The sequence below is a fragment of the Amblyomma maculatum genome, chromosome 9 (assembly GCF_055883805.1).
Source record: "Amblyomma maculatum isolate TAMU_Amacu chromosome 9, ASM5588380v1, whole genome shotgun sequence".
Taxonomy (NCBI): Eukaryota; Metazoa; Arthropoda; class Arachnida; order Ixodida; family Ixodidae; genus Amblyomma; species Amblyomma maculatum.
Genome location: NC_139352.1, coordinates 58,046,258 through 58,065,329, shown reverse-complemented (window position 1 = coordinate 58,065,329; position 19,072 = coordinate 58,046,258). Strand labels below are relative to the sequence as shown.

The window sequence follows — 19,072 nt, the reverse complement described above, 5'->3', positions numbered from 1 at the left end:
ATCGCTCTCAAAGGATAATTGATCAGCCAATCGGACTTACGGTCAAACTTCAGTGACTTGACATTAACCTCAGACGTACAGGTAGTTTTACTCACGGACGTACGTCAGCCAATAATTAGAGCCGAATTTTTATTACTCTACAAGATCGTCGCTGACAGGCGCAGTTGCTGCATCTTGCACTTCGAGATGAGCTCTCAATCCAAGGTGCTCTCAATAGACCTACACCGCTGCGGCTTCTCCAGGCACACACGACGTTTCCCGACCCTTTGTCGGGTGTTCTTACGACTGTCCATTTAAGGTCCTCAAAAGGGCACTCAATTACATTCCACAGCTCCTCAACGGCAGGGGAGATAGTGTCTATTGATTACCTGAAACCTGCCTACTTCGACTCTGAATACTTGATGGTTGCGGTGCCATATCTCCCCTTACCGACTGGTCCATCTCACCGTGTTTTCTTCGCAACAGAGTCATCCGTGCTTCGCCATTCGTTGCTTTCACGGCTTCCATGCTAGACGATGGGTCCTGTAACTTCTTTTCATGTGCCAGGATAGTCCGGCCGAAGACGACGACAAACGTGAGCTCATGCGCGGGGCGCGAGTAGCGCAGATTCAGAATCTGGCAAAATGGAACTCTAGCTTCACACAGTCTTATTGCCGCCTTACTGAGCGGGCCTGATAAAATGTATTTGTGGACATCAGCGCTATCGTTCTGGTTGTTCTACGCCACATGTTCAAGTAAAAGGATCAATAGGAGCCGGAAATCTAGTTTATGTTTAGAACAGGCTTGGCAAAAGTTGTGGTTTGGGATGGATTGGAAGGAAATGTTTTTGTGTAGAAGTTTTCTGATATGCCCTGGCATCGAATTTATATGCACACTCAATGTAGTTTTATTTCAAATTTTCTCATGGCTTCCGTCGTCTCATTGCGTATCTCGGAGTTATATCTCTAATCTGGAGAGCGTTTGAATAGAATACGTGTTGTTATAGGCCATTGCTGCTGAAGATATGGATACCGATAGTAAAACAATGTCGTTATTATGGGAAACGTTTGCTTTAGGAAACAATTGCTGCACTAAGAGCGAGGAGCGTTATGACGCAAAACACATTTCTGCGACATCTAGTTTGGTACACTTGTAAATAGTTGTAGCATTAGAGACCAATCTAGATTAGCTATGGCAATATTTAAATGGGGAATGGGAAATCAGAAGCATCGTATTGATTGGCACTACCTGCTAATTTCCTAAACCAGGCTAAATACCTTAAATAGTTTGGAAGCTAGTGGAATATGTGGTTTACCCTACGAATAGTATTTTTTTACATGGAAGTGGTAAGATTTTCGACGCTGCTGCTTTTAATGGCCAGGGGTTAAAGGTATAGTTTATGCTAATGAACTGGTTTATATCTAGAACTAAAATCGCAACCTCATTACTGTCACCATAATTTCTAACGGTATTATGGCCAATTTACCAGATCACTTTCACAATCAGTTTTTTTTCGCATAAAAACTCATATCTATTCTCCTCCGATAATAACACATATATGTAATGAACATAATAAGCAATGTCATACGCAGTGCAGTGACAAAATGCCATTGATGTAGTCAGATAAATGAAGTGGTCAAGGTACGAGCACACTACATAAGTGGATACTTAGCGTACAAGAAGCATTTTAAGTATACCTTGCACTAGTAAAAGAAATACAGAGACATCACGTGCGGAAATAATTATACCATTTTTGAATGAAACTTCCCTTCAACAAAAAGCATATTCTTCTAGCTGACATTCCAACAAACTGTAAATAATAAAGTGGGAAAGTTTTCATAAATATACAATAACAACAACTAAGTCATCCTTTTTCAGCTTCTCCAACATATGCTCATTCCGGCCCAGTAACCGAGATTTCTTGAATTCTCTAAACCGGTTTTGGACCACGTCCAAATATGAGTTTGGAATTTACAACAAAACATTATTCCGGCGTAACTCAGCATAGAGTGTGTTGGAAGTGTTGATACTGGTATTTAGTGAATCGGTTTGTTTTTCAGCATTTTACAGTCTAAAGGTTTTACTACTGCTCTCGGTAGCTTCTTGGCCGCGTGCCGAGTGTGCGCTTTTTTTTTCTTGGACCGAGAAGAAAACGCGTGATAGTTATGACGTCACTCATTTTCGACAAAACCGAGGTAACCGCGTTCACTTCCTCTTAGTCACGTGGCAACAATGACGTCCCCCAACGGCAGCTAAGCTGTGGCCATAGCGCTTGCGCTCTCTGATAGCCTCGCTGCATCAGCTGGTGCCAACGGATTTCAGAAGCTCTCGACAATTTAACGGCAGTAGTCGACATGGTTGATTCAGGTGAGACGTCTCGTGAACTGACTGCGTCTCAGAAATTGCCAAGACGGACGACCGGCCGAATACGATCATCCAGTCGAGGTAGCTCGCAAAGGTGATACCGCCAGAGGCGGTGAGAGGCGGATCGAGCTAAGCGTACCCCCGCTTTAGCTTTGGTTACTTAGGTTTAGCAGAGTTCCACCTTCGCTATTCTGTGTAAGAAAAACGCTCTTACACACACTGCACACTACATACAACTAGAACGTAGCGCCAGTAGAGACAAACAAATTCGTAACATGTGTTGCGCATGACAAAATACTGTCGAAATATTATTGCAACAATTTTATTTGCAATCGCTTGGCATCAGATGCTATTACTCTATTTTGAGCGTGAAGAAAACTTCAGTACCGGACATTTATTTACCTCTTTGTGAGATGTCAAGCTTTCAACTTTATTGAGGTCATTATGAAAATTGACTTCATTATAAATGCTAACAAAATGTTCACTTTTATGTTGGCCATGTCCTATCCGAAAATTAGAGGTCGTATAGTTTAAGGCTAGCGAAACCAATCTAGTTACCTTACGCACAACTGCATTGTTCCTCATTTTACCGATGATGCCCGTGTGACAATCAGTGTAAAGAAATTGAGAAGCAATTTATTCTTTTCTCAGCTGTCTGAGCTGTTTTGTTTACGACTTTAGTAAGACATGAATTTATTGTAATTGCAGGCTTCTCCCTTCTTAACTATATAGAAAGGGGTCCGGTTTCTGAGACGTAACCTGGCAGCAGGTTCAGGATACGACCAGTTGTTAAGGATGAGTCTTTCATTTCACAATGTTAAAAAGAACGAAATATAGCTATCTGTGTTACCTTAAAATACTTGCAAACTGCTCGTAAGCTTTGTTCCAATTGCTCAATGAATGAATCTAGTAAGAACTGGTATTATTAATTTGATGTTAGCGACGTATGGCTCCCATTGGTATGTTCGCAGGTTGCGCTTTCTTTGCTCTTTAAGTTATAAGAGCACAGGCTATTGACGGTTTATGTCATCGACGTGGGAACTATTTGTTGCGGCCCCTTAGAAAACATTTGTGCTAAATTTTATTGTTAGAGTTATTAGTTTAATGATATATTTTGTTAGATTTAAATACCAGAATAGATACATTCTATAGATGCTAGGAGTAATAAACCATTTTAAATTTATTGAAGCACAACATTGCCCACATGCTGTATTTCTCTCACCCGAAAAACACAGTTAAGTCTTTCCGGCTTTTAAGAAACGCTCGAAATGAGAACCGTTATATTGACAGGTTGCCTTCGAAGCTTTAGTAGTTTACTTATGAACCAATTAGATGCTATCAGAAAATTTACGAATAATATGCCAGAATTATGAATTCGTAGCATCCTTCGAATATACTGAAAATGCGCCAGAAATAAGATGCACACTTCTACACTGAAGATAAAATATGCAAACATGTAACAGAAAATGATATCACTGCTTCAAAAAAAAAAGAACATCAAGCGTCTTCACCTCTTTAAAGGAACCAAAGGAGGACACTTTCACGAACGTATTGAGAAAAAATTTGATTCCGTTTCGGTTCCAATTTCTATAGAGTTTACAAAATCTGTTAAACGAGATAATGTGGTATTTAAAGCCGAATCCTCGCTAGCCTCATTACGCTATAAAGCGTCTCTATGTTTCCGTGTGTGTTCAAATATATTGACACAAATTGATGGCATTGTAATAAGTGTTGTGCTTAAATAAATATCATCGTTGACAGACGTAAATATTGTTACGGGGTGGCAAGCCAATGAACACAGAGAGGATGACCGATGACCGTGAGATGATTTCAATGAATCGCGGTGGGCCTAGCGCCATCGCTTCTGTCTGCGCCACTGCCGCTTCTTCCTCGTCCGTAACATTATGACGAGAGTTGTGCGAGTTTTCGCATCATATATATGGCGAAACCATTCTCTGTGCAGCTTTCCGGGTGGCGCTAGATATTTTCTTGTTAGAAATAGCACACATGTATCCTTCAAGTGAGACGCTAGCTTGCGACAGAAATTCTAGGTGACGGCATAAGCTCTTCAATATATCAATAGAGTAAGCATTTTCCCTGGTTTATATAAAAACTTGTCACAGAGCCGCTAGCCATACAGCCTCTCAAAACGTGTCATATGATTTCTCGTGACTCATAAAGTACGTATCTTGGTCAAGTAGCTGGATTTATCACGACCACTTCGCCATTTCGAACATTTATGCAAGACGTCGTCGCAGAAAGGAGTAAATAATGTCTTTGTATTCTTAGACGCGATCAGTATTGAGTGTAAAAAATGTTTTTCTGCTTCCATCATTGTACTTTGCGCAGATAAGCTAACTGTACGAGACAACTTCTTAACAAGACTCTACTGAATATCCTTCGAAGCTGAGACACTAGTGAGCATGTCGTTATCGTTTTATGGATACGAATACGGTTTGGAAAAAAATAGGAAATCTTTAAACATCCTGAACCAAAGTAACCAAAGCAAGAGCGGCAGCACATTTGCTCGAAACACTTCTCTTCGTGTCTTTGCGGTAGCCTCTCCTAAAGCTACGTCTAATAGATGACTGGATTCAGCCTGTCGTCTTCGCTACCTCTGAAACGTAGACAGTTCACTAGGCGTCTCACCTGGGTCATCTATGACGATTGCTTCCTTTAAATTGTCGATAGCTGTTGAGATCTGTTGGCACCGGATAAGGGCATTTAGCCGGCATTTAAACCGGCATATAAAGATCCATGGTTCATTCACGGGTTTCAGCACCAACAGATATGGCGGAATCAAAGAAGAACGCCATAGGCCGTCTCGTCTATGCCACTTATAGAAACATCTGCCTGAGCGCTTACACGAGCGCGTCAGCTCGGGCCAAGGTGGAGCTTCGTCTTTACTTTCAACAGCACAGAGTCTATAGACAGAGCGAGCGGCACGACTCTAGTCTAGGTGCGGTTGAGTGGCATGACGGCTTGCGCGTGACTATAGACAGAGGCTAGCGCACTGTTACCCCGATTGCACTGGCTGAGTGACGTCATAGCTGCCACGTGGTTCCTCCTCGGTTCAAGGTCAAACACGCGCACACGGCGAAGTAGCTACGTTAAAGGTGTAGTACGGAGTAGTACGTTAAAGGTGTAGTAGTACGGTAAAGGTGTTTTAACTTATTATGACTGCTGGTCTCTTTTATCAATGAATTTGCCAGGCTGGCTTACGAGTGGTGCAGGTCACATTGACATGCACCACCAGGAGGCCAGCCTGCGCTGTTATAAACGACAGCCCAAGCAGTAAACAAAGCGTGTTTTCTGTTGATAGACCGAAGTATGCTTTAAGCACTGCGCTTCGATACGACAGCATGTAAAGTGCTGCAAATATGATTCTGAGGACTACACTTCCGTTGAATTATACTTCAGAAAAAAAAAATTCATATTTACAAAAGCACTTTCTTAATTCATTGCCTTCGTGCAAAATCTACAGATATATTCTTGCGTATTAGAAACATATGCTCCAAGCATACTTCATGTGTAGTATTCGTGACAAATAAGAAATATATATTTCGAATATCGATCAAGGTTTCAGTATACACTAGAAGAATTAATTTAATATTCAAAAAAAGGACTTAATATTTTATTACCAAGAAATGCCCATATATTCTTTAACGTTTTCGAAAAATGCTCAAAATGTTCTTTCAGAAGTGGTGTTTGTGACAAATATTGAAATATTTCGAATAAACTGCAAACAATTTAAGAAAACCATTTCCTTCATGATTTGAGCCCATTCAAAATTTAAAGTAAGTTTCAAATATATAACGAATATCAAGCTAAATATTCTAAACATATATTTTGTTGACGGATGTTACATGAGCTTTTAAATGAGAAATCATGTGGTGGCCTAAAATACCTGCGCTCTGCAGTCTCGTTTATTCCAGCTGAAAATATCAGCGATGCTGACCGATATCCAAAGAGACAAGACCAAAAAACCGAAATGAATATGATGAAAAAGGTAGGAGCAAATTGATTATGTATTCAGCCTTGCGTCACGGCGTCTCTACTACATTAGCTTATACTGCGGCAGGCGTATGCAGAAAGTTTCTGAAGGTGAATATTGCTGTAACTTTGCTATGTTAGTGTTACCACAACACTCCGACGTTCTTAAGTTTTTAAGTGCAGCTGATTGCCTGGGGGCATAAAAGCGATGAACGTAACGTAATGATAGACTCCAATATGGTTTCGTTTTGGACAAAGGACAAGCTTTCAAGTGTGATACTCTACGAATGATATATAAAGGAGCTCTGAATCGCACGGTACCTAATAGCGCTGTCCAAAATATGGCAAGCTGTAACTGTTCATATCGCTTCTCCACCTTGATGAGAAAATAAGGGGCTTCGTTATGACATACAAAAAACAAGACCCAACCACCACTGACACAAAACATTCCTTTGCGACAGTGGCTTTTGACTCTTTTTCTATGTATGTTCCCCACCTTGAGAAGCATCGAATGCTGAGGGCGCTAAGTGCGGTGTCAAGCACGAAAAAAAATCACCTCTACATAACGAAATGTAAATCACTTAATGTGGAAAGGGACTCTGGGGGCATTACACAGTTTGAAGAAAACTTTATAGAATTTTCTACGCATTAACACCAACGCTGTTTATGCTTACGAGCACTCTGTACGACGAGATAATTTATTTCGCAGATTGTCGGAGTTGTAATCGAAAACTGGCAGGTGACATGGCCAGGTACTGAGTAGACAATGGGTTGTGCCACGTCACAAAACCATTTAATACGGTAGGAGCTTAAACTCAAGCTTCTTCTTTGAGAGTGTAGGGCGAGATGGGATTCGAGCTTTTCGGGATGCTTGGGCGATGAGTAAGACAAGCTACGGTTAGGAGGAGGAAGATGAGAAGGAAAGGCACGGAGGTTAACCGGTAAAGGAACTGGTTTGCTACCCTGCACTGGGGGATAGGGGTAGGTGGGTACAAAAGTTGTGGGTGAGAGAGGGATGAGTGAAGACAGTACAGTCACATCACAGACATGTCACATCCCATCACGTTACAGTAATATCACGTAACATAAAAAATAATATCCTTTCGATCAGTCCTGTGCTTTTCATAAAGCGGAGCAGTGCCTGGGAGGCCTTCACCGCAGATGATCGTCGCCGTGGCCAGGGGCCTAGAATCTTAATTTCAGTCAGTGGCCATCCATCTAGACGCTCCAGCGCATGACATAGACACCGTCGTTCCTCGCTGTATTGGGGGCACTCACAAAGAATGTGCCTTATAGTCTCGTCGCATCCGCAGTTTGTATATGCAGGGCTATTTGTTATGCCTATCACACTATCACAAAAGAATAAGAGTTTGTAAATGCTACACCAACCCACAGGCGGCACAGCAAAGTTTCTTCACATCGGGGTAGGCCAGGTGGAAGACGGAGCTTCAGATCAGGGTCCAGGGATTTTAAGTGGCAGTTCGCAAACTGGTCAGAATTCCACAAGGACACGCAGGAATGTCCACACGGCTTTGATGAAGAGCGGCTTTGCAGCTATTTCTGCCGGGTTGCTTCTCTCATAAATAGGTGCCTCTTTATTGCATGCTAACAATGACTATGCGTGATATCATCGAGGCAATAAAATGGGATAAGTGGCTGACAAACCGGATATTTAGGAACTACGATCAACAACAGGTTCCAGAGACGGAACGTTAAATATATCGCGTGAAGCCTTTAAAGGCAGAGCTCATGTATAACTTGCTGTTTTTGTGTGAGAGCCCTAAAATGGTTCACCTAACCGCAAATACTACCTGAAGCATCTGGTGCGCTCAGGGGAAATCCTTGTCGGAATGGGAAGCATTTGAAACTAGGAGTTTCCAAGGGAAGCAAGTACAGGACCTCGAAGCTATTTTCACAGCCTGTTACCTCGCGTGTTAAACTGCACACTCTCAATCAGTGCATTGCACGTCACGATCTCTCTCAAACGCCGCCTGTGTGCAAAATGGTTTGCAGGTCCTACTCGGTTTCACAAGGTTGAAACGAAGTTTTTATCAAGTCTCATGAGTAGAAAGAAAACGCATTGTATCAAAAAGCTGAAAAATAACCTGGAACCTTACGCAATATGACTTTCCTGGAGGGTAATACAGCCTCTAAGTCTGTTTCCATTACTCATTAATTAGAGTGAAAAATATAAAATTTTTGGAGTAGGGAAATCAAGCGTCTCTATGTTCTTCAATTTCATGACATTATAGTCGTGCTACATTATCATACTCCCAACTGAAGCACTACTTTGTTCAAGGTAATCCCTATTTCCCTTCACGACTCTCTGGCTTAATCCTAATTTTTTTCGACACTCCACCAACCGCCTTCATCGCTAACGCTGCACTTTTACGACAATTGGTCGGCAACTTTATGTCACTTTAAGTCTGTATCCATGCCCTGGTACCAAAATAATGAGCTCGCAGGTGCTTTCATCGCCCCGGTTTCTTAATGCGTGTCACGCATAAAGTGTAGCATTGCTGCTCTATCCTCGGTGGGCACTACCACGCGGTGGCCCCAGTACACTTGCCCATGAATGACAATCAACTCGTCGCTTTTGTTAAAGGAGACCGAAATCTACGTCTCCCCAAATGCTCTGTCCAACCTTTCTCTATTAGTTTTCGCAGTTTGGTTAACTCCTTCTATATTAAAGTAATCATTGCGCGCCGATTCCTATCGCCGATGCGTTGTATTTGAAAACAAGTAGCTTATCGCCGCCAAAACGGGCTAGCCATTTAGCTTCTTTGAGAAGAGCTTTTATCTCGTAAAAGGCACCCTGCTGCTAGTGGTCCCGTCGTAATTTGGCATTTGTGCACGGAAGCTCGTCAAACGCCGCCATTACAGAAGGCGCGTTGTTGGGAAATTGGCAGTAACAAGTGAACAATCCTTAAAATTGCCGTATTTCAGCTGTGGCTGCGGCTCGCGGACTTCAATGATGACATTAATGTTTCCCCTCTTCAGCTGCACTCCGTGAGAGCTAATTCGGTAACTAGAAATACAACTTCCCTCTGTCGAAATTTGTACTTGTCTTTATACAAACACGCTCCCGACCCTTAGAAACTCGGGAGAACATTGCAAAGGATGGCGCAGTAATTTCTTTTTTCAGCAGTGATGGCATCATTGACATAGACTTGCACACCTGGCAAACCCTGCAGCACCCGTCTCTATAGATCTCTGGAACAACACTGGTGCCAACTAAACCCCGAATGGTAGCCGAATAAAACAGAAAAGATCCTTCAGCGTGTTCATGGTTGCAATCAGCTGCAATCCTTTGTCCAGTGGAAGCGGGTTGTACGCGTCACGGAGGTCATTTGTAGTGAAAGATTCACCCCCGATCGCCGTAGCCAGTATATAATCCACAAGCCAGAGAAAAGTATGCAACAGTTGCAACTTAGCTGTGCTTACCTATGAGGCTGAAACGTGGAGGCTAAAGAAAACTCGACTAAGTTGAGGACAACTCAGCGCGCTATGGAAGGAAAGATGTTAGGCGTCACGTTAAGAGATAGGAAGCGTGCAAAGTAGGGTCAGAGAAAACATTTGAGTTACTGACATTCTAGTGGAAATCAAGAAGAATAAATGGGCATGGACATGACATGCAGGGGAAAAAAAGGCAAACCAAAGGTCGCATAGGTAAACAAACTGTATTTCAAGTGAAGGAAAGCGTAGCAAGTGGCAGCAGAAAGGTAAATGGGCGGATAAGGTTAAGACGTTCACAGTGGTCAAGTGGATGCATGCTAACACAGGACCGGGTTAAATGGAGTATTTCGGAAGAGGACTTTGCCTTGCAGTGGATAAAGTTCGCCTGCTGCTGCTGCTAATGACGATACTATCCAAACTGAAAAGCATATACTCGCATTATAGAAGGCTTGTTTAACTGTGACCTTGAATTCCCCACAGAGCCTAATGCTGCGATTGCCTTTGTCTACTGGCACTATGCGCGTGGTTCATTCAGAGGGCGGCACAAGCAGGAGAAGATCTTTTTCTACTAGCCGATTAATTCCATCAGCTGCGTTTGAATGTAACGCTCACGTTATTTGACGCGCTTTGCAGAACTTTAGGACAGCCTCGTCTTTTAGCTTAAAGTGGGCGGATGGACCTTTGCTGAGGCTCAAACCTGGCTCAAACGCCTAAAAAAATTCGAGTAACTGGGATTGTATGTCAACATTGTTTACTGAACCTGTAGTGAACGCTCACCTTCAGCCGACACGCTGCTAAACGGATACATCGAGTAGGTTAAAGGATTCAATGGGGTCGTGGCCGCACAGGCGTGGCCCTTTAGAACCGAGGACGCTCAAAGTTCATGCGATAGTATGCCGCGTCTACAGACACCTTCAGCTTCCACTGTCCGCGTGGAGGAAGCGCCACTCCCTAGCAGATCTGGCAGGTTTGCCGGAAAGCGGGTTTACCCCGGGAGCCGAGAAATAGCACTGCAACACTCGCTCTTACACTGGCTTGCTGTCTCAAGCGACGCGACCTCAATAAATAGAGTGTGCACAGGTCTGTCAGTTACAACGAGCCAAAGCCGGCGAGCACATACCCGTAACTTTTGCTTTGCACAGTCGTATCCGTCTGCCGAAATGCGCATCACTATTGGTCAGCTTCCGCCGAACCTTCTAGAGGGATCCGGTTGCTTCCCCGGCCGGGCGAGTCACCATCGCCGCCGGGTGATTAGGGGGGTGACGCTGATGCGCAGAACGCTACGAGTTCTCCTCGTGCGGAGAAGGAGACGTTTCTATAAGTTTCTGGAACTCCCTACGCAGATGTCGCGCGGGCTTCCTTCGCATTGCGCTGACTCAATAAAACTGTGCCGATTTTGTGACACCGGTAGCTGTGGCACGCTGACGTCATAGCACTCGGGTGCGGCTAATTCAATTTTACATTCGAAAGCGGTGTTGATAGAATAGGTGAAAATGAACAACTGTAAATAACTGAAATCAAAAGGCGCGGCTCTGGTGAGGTAACGGTCGCGGCCAGGAAGAAACAAATAAATTCGGCTTCGAGAGCAACTCGCAGTAAAAAAAAACTGCATGACATAAAGTGAGCAGCTAATGTATTTATTCACTATACTAAAGAGCTTGATTAGCAATGGGCAAAAAGGAGTGAAAACTATAGGAAGTATGTGAGCAGGAATGAAAGAAGGAGAAATTAAAATCCTGCAACAATAGGTTACATACATAGAAGGAGGAAAATTGCTGCCTCTCCTGCAATCGAGTCTAGATGTAAGCTGAAATGATTGCGGTCATGGAACATTGTTTATACATGACACTAGCGATGATCTTGAAATGTGTCAAGTGCACAGCACACCACACCACGAGCTCTTCGTACGCCAAGTAGGTAGAGCGTAGAGTCTTTATGGTATGGTTTTCTTCCCAATTCGAAGAGATTGCCTGCCATTTGCACCCTTATGTAGGCAGTTACGGTCCGTGGCAGTCATGTCACTTTCATGAGCGGCTGCATATTCATGGCGTTGTCGGTAGAGGTGAGCAGCTCTTGCTCGCAAAATGATTTGTTTCCGCAAGACGTTTCCTACTTCTCCTTGCACCAGGCTGCATTACTCGGCATAAGCAGATATGACGATGGAGGCATTAAAATGCAGAATGATGCAGATGCGTACGCGGAAAGAACAGACGCTGGCCTGAAAACAACATATAAGAAGCTGCATGCTCGAGTGCTGCCCAAGCGTCTATACAACCGCATGCTAAAAGAGATGGAGACACAGTGACACGTACTTCGAAATGCATGCATGAACGCTTTATGAATGGTTGCTGCCTAGACCTCTTTCGTCAAGCGACGTTCCACTCGCCAGTGTGTGGCACCTTAGCACAATATTAAGGATGGCGTGCAAGCCTGAGATAGCGAACTCGTCTCGTGAAATCTGGTTCGGTGCCCGATTGAAGGAAAATCGGTGGCTGATGAAGAATCGGTGCCCGGATGTTGGCTTTGAGTTTTATTTCGACGCGCAATTAGGGCCGCCATCAACGGCAGCTAAAAGCATTTCACGCCAAATGAGCTTTAATTCATGCTTTAATTCACGGTTTAATTCAACAGACAAAACCAGAATGTAGAACTGTAGCGATATAGGAAAATGGAAATCAGAAAGGCATCATTTTACGACAACTCTAGAGGTAATTCCCTGCTCTTCGAAGCTGAAAGAAAAAAGATAGCCGAGTAGATGACACATGTGAAGTGTGGTGAATCCAAGAGACACTTGTAATCGAATGTAGCGGTGTTGATTCAGATGTCGATGCAGGGACAGTCTATATCTCTGAGGCTCTAGTGCTCATATTTAACAATGGTCATGTGAATGAGTCCCTGGTGGAGGTCAGCAAAATCGATTGTAAAACAGTAGCTGAGAACAGGGAGGTTATATAAGGCTAGACGTGCAGAATAAGTAAAAAAACAAAAACAAAATTGTGATTTCATTTAACAAGGTATCAAACAAGAAATAGCTGTATCAGCAATGGTCGGTCAAGGGGGAAACTGCTATCAAAACGTGCAAAGGGGATTCTCCTATATATCGTTCCTTCATCAATTTGCGGGATTAGGTACTAATTGCTAGACATGGATTATATAAATCGGGACGCCGGTCAAGATTCTTATGGAACTTTAAAATATTTCCGATTGAGTCCAGCCCTTTTTCATGCCTGATTAAATGGCGAGCACATGCTCTTTCTTGAATGTGGCGCCATCTGCCTTCAAGCTGTACTTAACGCCACTAGATTGTTGGATCTGTTTAGAATGTTTCAGACATCGTTTCCTATTGACGGGCACCATCCCAAGCCACCTCCTTGAAACCAGCTTTCGCATGTACTGAAACAGTTTCCACATCTACCGAGTGATTACTTGGGCTCTAAATTTAGAGCTGTTGCACATGCCGGGAAATCTTTCAACGAGATCAGGCCCGACAGAATTTCGAAATGGCTACTTTCAACACATGCCGGGAAATCTTTCAACGAGATCAGGCCCGACAGAACTTCGAAATGACTACTTTCAGGTGCCCCGCCGGGGTGGTGCAATGGTAAGACGCCCGACTACTGTGCGGAGTTCCCGGGCTCGAACCCGACCTCGGCGGCTGTGTTTCGATGGAGGCGAAACGAAGTGGCGTCCGTGTGCTGTGCGATGTCAGCGCACGTTAAAGATCCCCAAGGGGTCGAAATTACTCCGTAGCCCTCCACTACGGCTCCCCTTTCTCTCTTTCCACTTTCACCCCCACCTTCATCCCTTCCCTTACGGCGCGGTTCAGGTGTCCACAGAGTAAGTGCGACAGATACTGCGCCTTTCCCTTCCTGTGAACCAATTATTATTATTATTATTACTTTCGGGATAAACAGCCTGCAGTATGAATTTAAGTTCCCCTTTCGTGCTTCAATCACCTACAGTGCAACGCGCGCACAGGGAACTTCAACCACGGCGCTCTTCGTTGCAGCCAGGGTTGATATTCATTACCCATTATAGTGAAAAAACAATGAAAAGGACAAAAAAAAATGAAGGATGCACACGCTAAAACCACTTTTTCCTGTTTCGATAAACAGTAAATCGCAGCCTTAAAATGTAAGGTGTCCCTCTAATATCCTTACGAGCTGTAATGCGAAAGCTATGCCCAAAGTTCGGTTCGACCATATCTTAGAGACATTGTCTCGTTGTTGGAGCGTCAGTGATCATGCAATGCACCACAGAAATCATCCGTTGATTCTGTTGCTCATTTAAAACCTTAAGAATGCCATCGTGAAGCCGCCACTGCACACTGCACACTCGCATGTGTCTTCGTATTCACTCTATATTAGTTGGTAGCCATAGGCGCCCACGTCACCTGATGGCTACTGCTCTGTTTATTTTGTGTGAAGATATCCCTATAACATAACACGGTGCAAACTTATTCAAGATCGCTACTTGGCTGCTGCTTGGTGTGTTTGGTTATTGGATTAGCGTAGCATTAATCCCTTCTGCCTCTGGTATCGCAACGCAGTAGGTGGAGGCTCGACGGCATCACCCTAGCTAATCTCTACATTGGCTTATTAGAAATGCCGTGAGGACTTTGGAGGAACAAACTATCCGTAAGTCTATATTTTAGTCTTTAGGGCTAGGAAATATCTCCACAGGTCCATGTAAATTTATATCAAGATTTAAAGATTTGTGTCTATACCCAGAGACGTTTGTTCTAGGTATTACTTCACATCCGTCCACACAAGTAATTCAACGCTTCCGTCCACTCGACCCTGTGACGGGGCTCCTGAGGCCGGAAAGGATTTCAACTTAATGAATTGCTTATTATAAAAATTAGGCTTACCATAATTTTAGGATGCAGGCTCTCTGAATGGACTGATGACTTCAATTCTTTCATTGCTTCAGACCTAATGGAAGGCTTCCTTGGTAGACACTTTTGGTCTATTCAAACGCAACGCTATGACCCAAGTTTTCGAAGTTATTCGTGTTGTCTGCATGGAGAGCTGTTAGCATCACGGGAATTCGGGAGGCGTATTCAGTTAAGGCTGGAATTCCCACCACCGATAGAAGCCGCATCCTACACTAGGGAACTTGCCGCATTAATTGGAACGCATTATTACGTGAATCATTCGTCAAACTCTTTCTTCTTGTGGAGACGCTCCAGAAATAATTCCCTCAATTAAAGTGGTATCTAATGCAGACCGCAATTATGAAGGCGCAGTTATACGAATCACTGCCTTACCAGAACTTACTTCCCTCCTATTCTTCGGGAATATGCGCAGCCCAACACACTGACAGAGTTCATTGAACAGCGAGAGGCAGCAAGAAATATGAAACGAAAATATATTATATCCATGACATCCTTGACAAATGCGGCAAAAAGGCAAACACCGGCAATGGCTAACCCCCTCCATGAGAGTTCGCAACTATTACGACGAAAAAAAAAAAAGACTAAGCTACGTCGTAAAGATAAGCCGGCGTCTCGCCCTCAGGTTGATGTACTCCCGGGAACCTGTATTTTATGAAATACAGATGCTCCGATTAAAGAAAATGGCAGCAGAACAGCAGCTACCAGCCCGACTCACGAAGAGCTAAACGTACATATTGAATACGAAACAAAACATCCGAACCCGCTTGTGGTGTAACTCTATGCAATCCGGGATGCAATGAAGGCCATGAATTAAATAATATCCATAACAGAAGCCCACATCTATACAAACTGCTTAGCCGCCATAAAACAACTGAAAAAAGTTGAAAAGACACTTTGCGTAACCCAGGAGACCTATACACTTAATAAGGAAGCAAACACACACTTCCAGATGCACTGTATGCAAGATAATGCTGAGAACGCTGAGCCGATAAACGTTGAAAGCCTCGCATACCAAATTCCAAACTTTGATGCGGCCCCCACCAAGCTACCTTTTGATGCCCGCTCTGTTATCCCCATCCTAGCATCCTCTTGGCGGAAAAGTACACGTGTCCTCATCCCGCCGTGAACTTACCTCCTCCCTCATAACTTAACTAGTCTGGAGGAGGCATTCATTAGAATGATAAGAGCTGGGGAGCCCTTACACCATCGGTCAAATGCCGATGGGACTCCCAAGACATAGGATCGACTACCTGCCAGAAATGTTCAACACCGGCTGCAGAGGTGGATGCTCGCCACCTGCTGTGGACTTGTGCAGGGACGAGAGCGTCAAGAACACGGATTCTCCAGGAAGTGGGACTGTCGGCGACGAGGGAGGAGGATTTCGGAAAGTGCCTAGCAGACAAAGCTAAAAGGAAAAGCCTTCTCCAATTTCTGGTAGAAAACGAGTTGCACGACTCTTTATAGTTTGCCTGATGGCAAGTTAGCGAAAAAAAAAGTTATACAAATAACTGCAAAATATATGAGTGTATCAAAAGATGGAAAGGCATTGTTTTTGATGACGGCTCAACTGATTATTTTTGGAAGCAAGGTAGAAGCTGTGTACATAAAATCATTTTTATGAATGAATAATTCTACTGAAAAAACACAGTGTCATGTATAACACCTCACTGGGTCAACAAAATTTCACGAACGCGGTTGTTCTAAAGGACCGGCAGACAGAGCATGATTAGCACCATCAACAGTGCATCGCCCTGATCACGCTAGACCAATAGATGTTTTGGCGGTTAGATACATTTGCGAATGACGTGCTGAGTATGTGAGAACTGTGGTTAACGCAGCTTAAGTATAGATGTCGATCATGGCTAGTTATATTTGTTTTCCTGCTTGTTACGGGTGTAAAATTAAGCCAGCGCAATTTTATCGGAGCATAAACAAATCTGCGTTTGTCTTCTAGGCGGCCGAGAATTCTAAGGAATGGCATTTCTTCGCATTTATTCTGTGTTCGCCTTCAATTAATACATGCAAAACATACAAAACACGTAAAATGCTCAAAAACATACAAATAAAGAATTATGTTCATAAAGTAAAGGTATGCCCTCGAATGCAAAGAGAGCATGCTATATGTTGGTTTTATATCTGCGTATACTACGTTTCAACAATTTACCCATGGCTTTTCCAATAAAAGCAGCGAAAATAGCAATAAATGAAAGAAAAGGAAGATGGATCGGTGTTTTTTATATGTCTTATAGGCATAATAAAATACCATTTAATGGTGTACAAAAGAGAAGTGCCTAATTGTCACTAATTGTCATAAGACTTTTAGCATTTAACGGCAACTGAAATTTGCGACAATTTTGTTTTCAAATATATCCAGCTACTCTCAGATGCTGAACATCCTGTGGTCGCCGTGTGGGGGAATCGTGAAAAGGTGATGAACACCGTAACAGCATGCTGGAAGTCTTCATACGTTTCCACCGTGGGCGAACAACTGCACCATGATCTGACCTTCCGCGACAGAGAGAAAACCGTATGGTGTGATATATGCTTAGTAACTGCTCGCTTATACCGTTTGTTATCTGAAGAACAGAAACATAGTTGATTATTCCCTCTGATTCTTTGCCTCAAATTAGGTGCGTGTAAAATCTAGGTCTGAATAAGAATTTACTCTATATGAAGAAGTTCATTACCAACATATTGTTACGGTGTGCCGTCTGGCGACGTCAAGTATGGCGTGGTGAGCAATGACGGCGCTGAATATAGACTTGGTCTGTCCGACGAGTGTATCCCTGAAGGCGAAGTGTTGCGGCTAGGTCTGAGTGTTTCATCGTACAATTTTGGTGGGGGTGTTAGGTACTACTCCAATACCAGAAACCGGAACTCCGCAGTGGCCGGAAGGTTAGCCTTAAGACGAAGCCATCCGAGGCGACCCTTTATACAACGACAAAACTAGCCCAGTCACCACCCACTGTCGCCATGACGCAGCACCGTAATTCGGGTACTTTTTGCGGAACCAATGACGTCTATGTCGAAGAGTGGTTTGTTATGTACGAGCGCGTCAAAACATAACCAATGGGATGCGAGCCTGATGCTTGTGAAAGTAATTTTCTATTAGGTCGCTACGGCGCGTGTCCGATTAGAGACGCACAAACAAGATCTGACATCATGGGATATCTGCAAACACAAGTTACAGATTCGCTTTTGCAAGCTAACAGGACGCAAGCTTACCGCTACAATAAAGCTAGTATCCACACCACAAACGTTGACCAAATTATAAAATCTCGTATATACAAGATCTCCTAGCTCTACGTCGCAAAGCGGACCCCTCCAAGTTCCGAGTTCGAGAAGGCGGGCCGCATCTTAAAGGCAATCGCTGACGATGCAATTAATCTGATTTTTCACAAATACTATACGATGATTTACTCCGTACTATAGGTATGCAGGTGATTTCAGCAAACTAAACGCCATGGCATTGTTCCTCACTTCAACCTCTCGCTAAATATAGCCGTAGTGTACTTGTGGAAGGATCTGTCAACACCACAGCGGCAGTCGCTGGAGGCGAACTTGACCAGAACTGTTCGCAAAGAGTTGTAGGCTGTAACCCCAGTTACCTTCAACCCTCAGCCAGCGGACGATACTAAAGCCTTAATCCAAGTCGTCATTCACCCGAAGTTAACTAACTCGGACGTTAACTCTGGTTACTCTTCCGCGCAGCCTTCTTTTAACTCGCAGTTCCAGTGGTAGCCGCTGCGGCTACTCCTGCTGCCTTCACGACGCGCTGCCGCTGCCGCAAAAAGAAAAATCGGTGAACATCGTACGTATAAATGTACTCTCTTTGGTTCGCCAAGGTTGCCCGTCACCGTTACTTTTTGCGCTCTTTTTGGAGCCATTGTGTCGAAGATTTTTGCAGAGTAAGGAAGTTAAAGGCTTCAGTTTACAGTCATGCGAAATCCGAGTATTGGCTTATGTGGATGACGTTGCTTTTTTTGCACGGAACAGAGATAGTATCAGGGCTCTACTGAACATAACGCAGGAATACTGTGCCAAAAGCGGCAGCATGCTGAATTTAACTAAGTGTGTGGGATTGTGGCATGGCTCATGGGACAAGACACCTGTTGTCTTTGAGAAAGTTCAATGGTCTACTACACCGAAGACTTATCTCTGGGTGCAGCTTGAATGCTACTGGGAAAGTGACTTTACCTGGAGCAGAAAGGTGGCTGAGATAAAAGAGTTGACGACTCAATGGGGAGGCCGTATCTTGTCTGTATCCGCGCGTGCTTGTTGCTGTTGTTGTTGTTGTTTTTCTTGTTGCAAAATCTATGTATATTTTGCAATGCTTGTATTGTTCGCGGGGGAAGTTTCAAAAATTCCATCGCATTTTTGCAA

General features: G+C 43.7%; 1 protein-coding gene across 1 annotated transcript in view; it reads left to right on the top strand.

Moving 5' to 3' along the window:
- Positions 1-6,269: 6,269 nt before the first annotated feature.
- Positions 6,270-19,072, top strand: part of LOC146179122 (uncharacterized) — a 37,830-nt gene continuing 25,027 nt past the window's right edge. The window contains exons 1-2 of the mRNA XM_084580116.1: positions 6,270-6,352; positions 17,064-17,216. Of these exons, the coding sequence (XP_084436242.1) occupies positions 6,335-6,352; positions 17,064-17,216 (171 nt within the window). The 5' untranslated portion in view covers positions 6,270-6,334. The remainder of the gene's footprint in view (positions 6,353-17,063; positions 17,217-19,072) is intronic.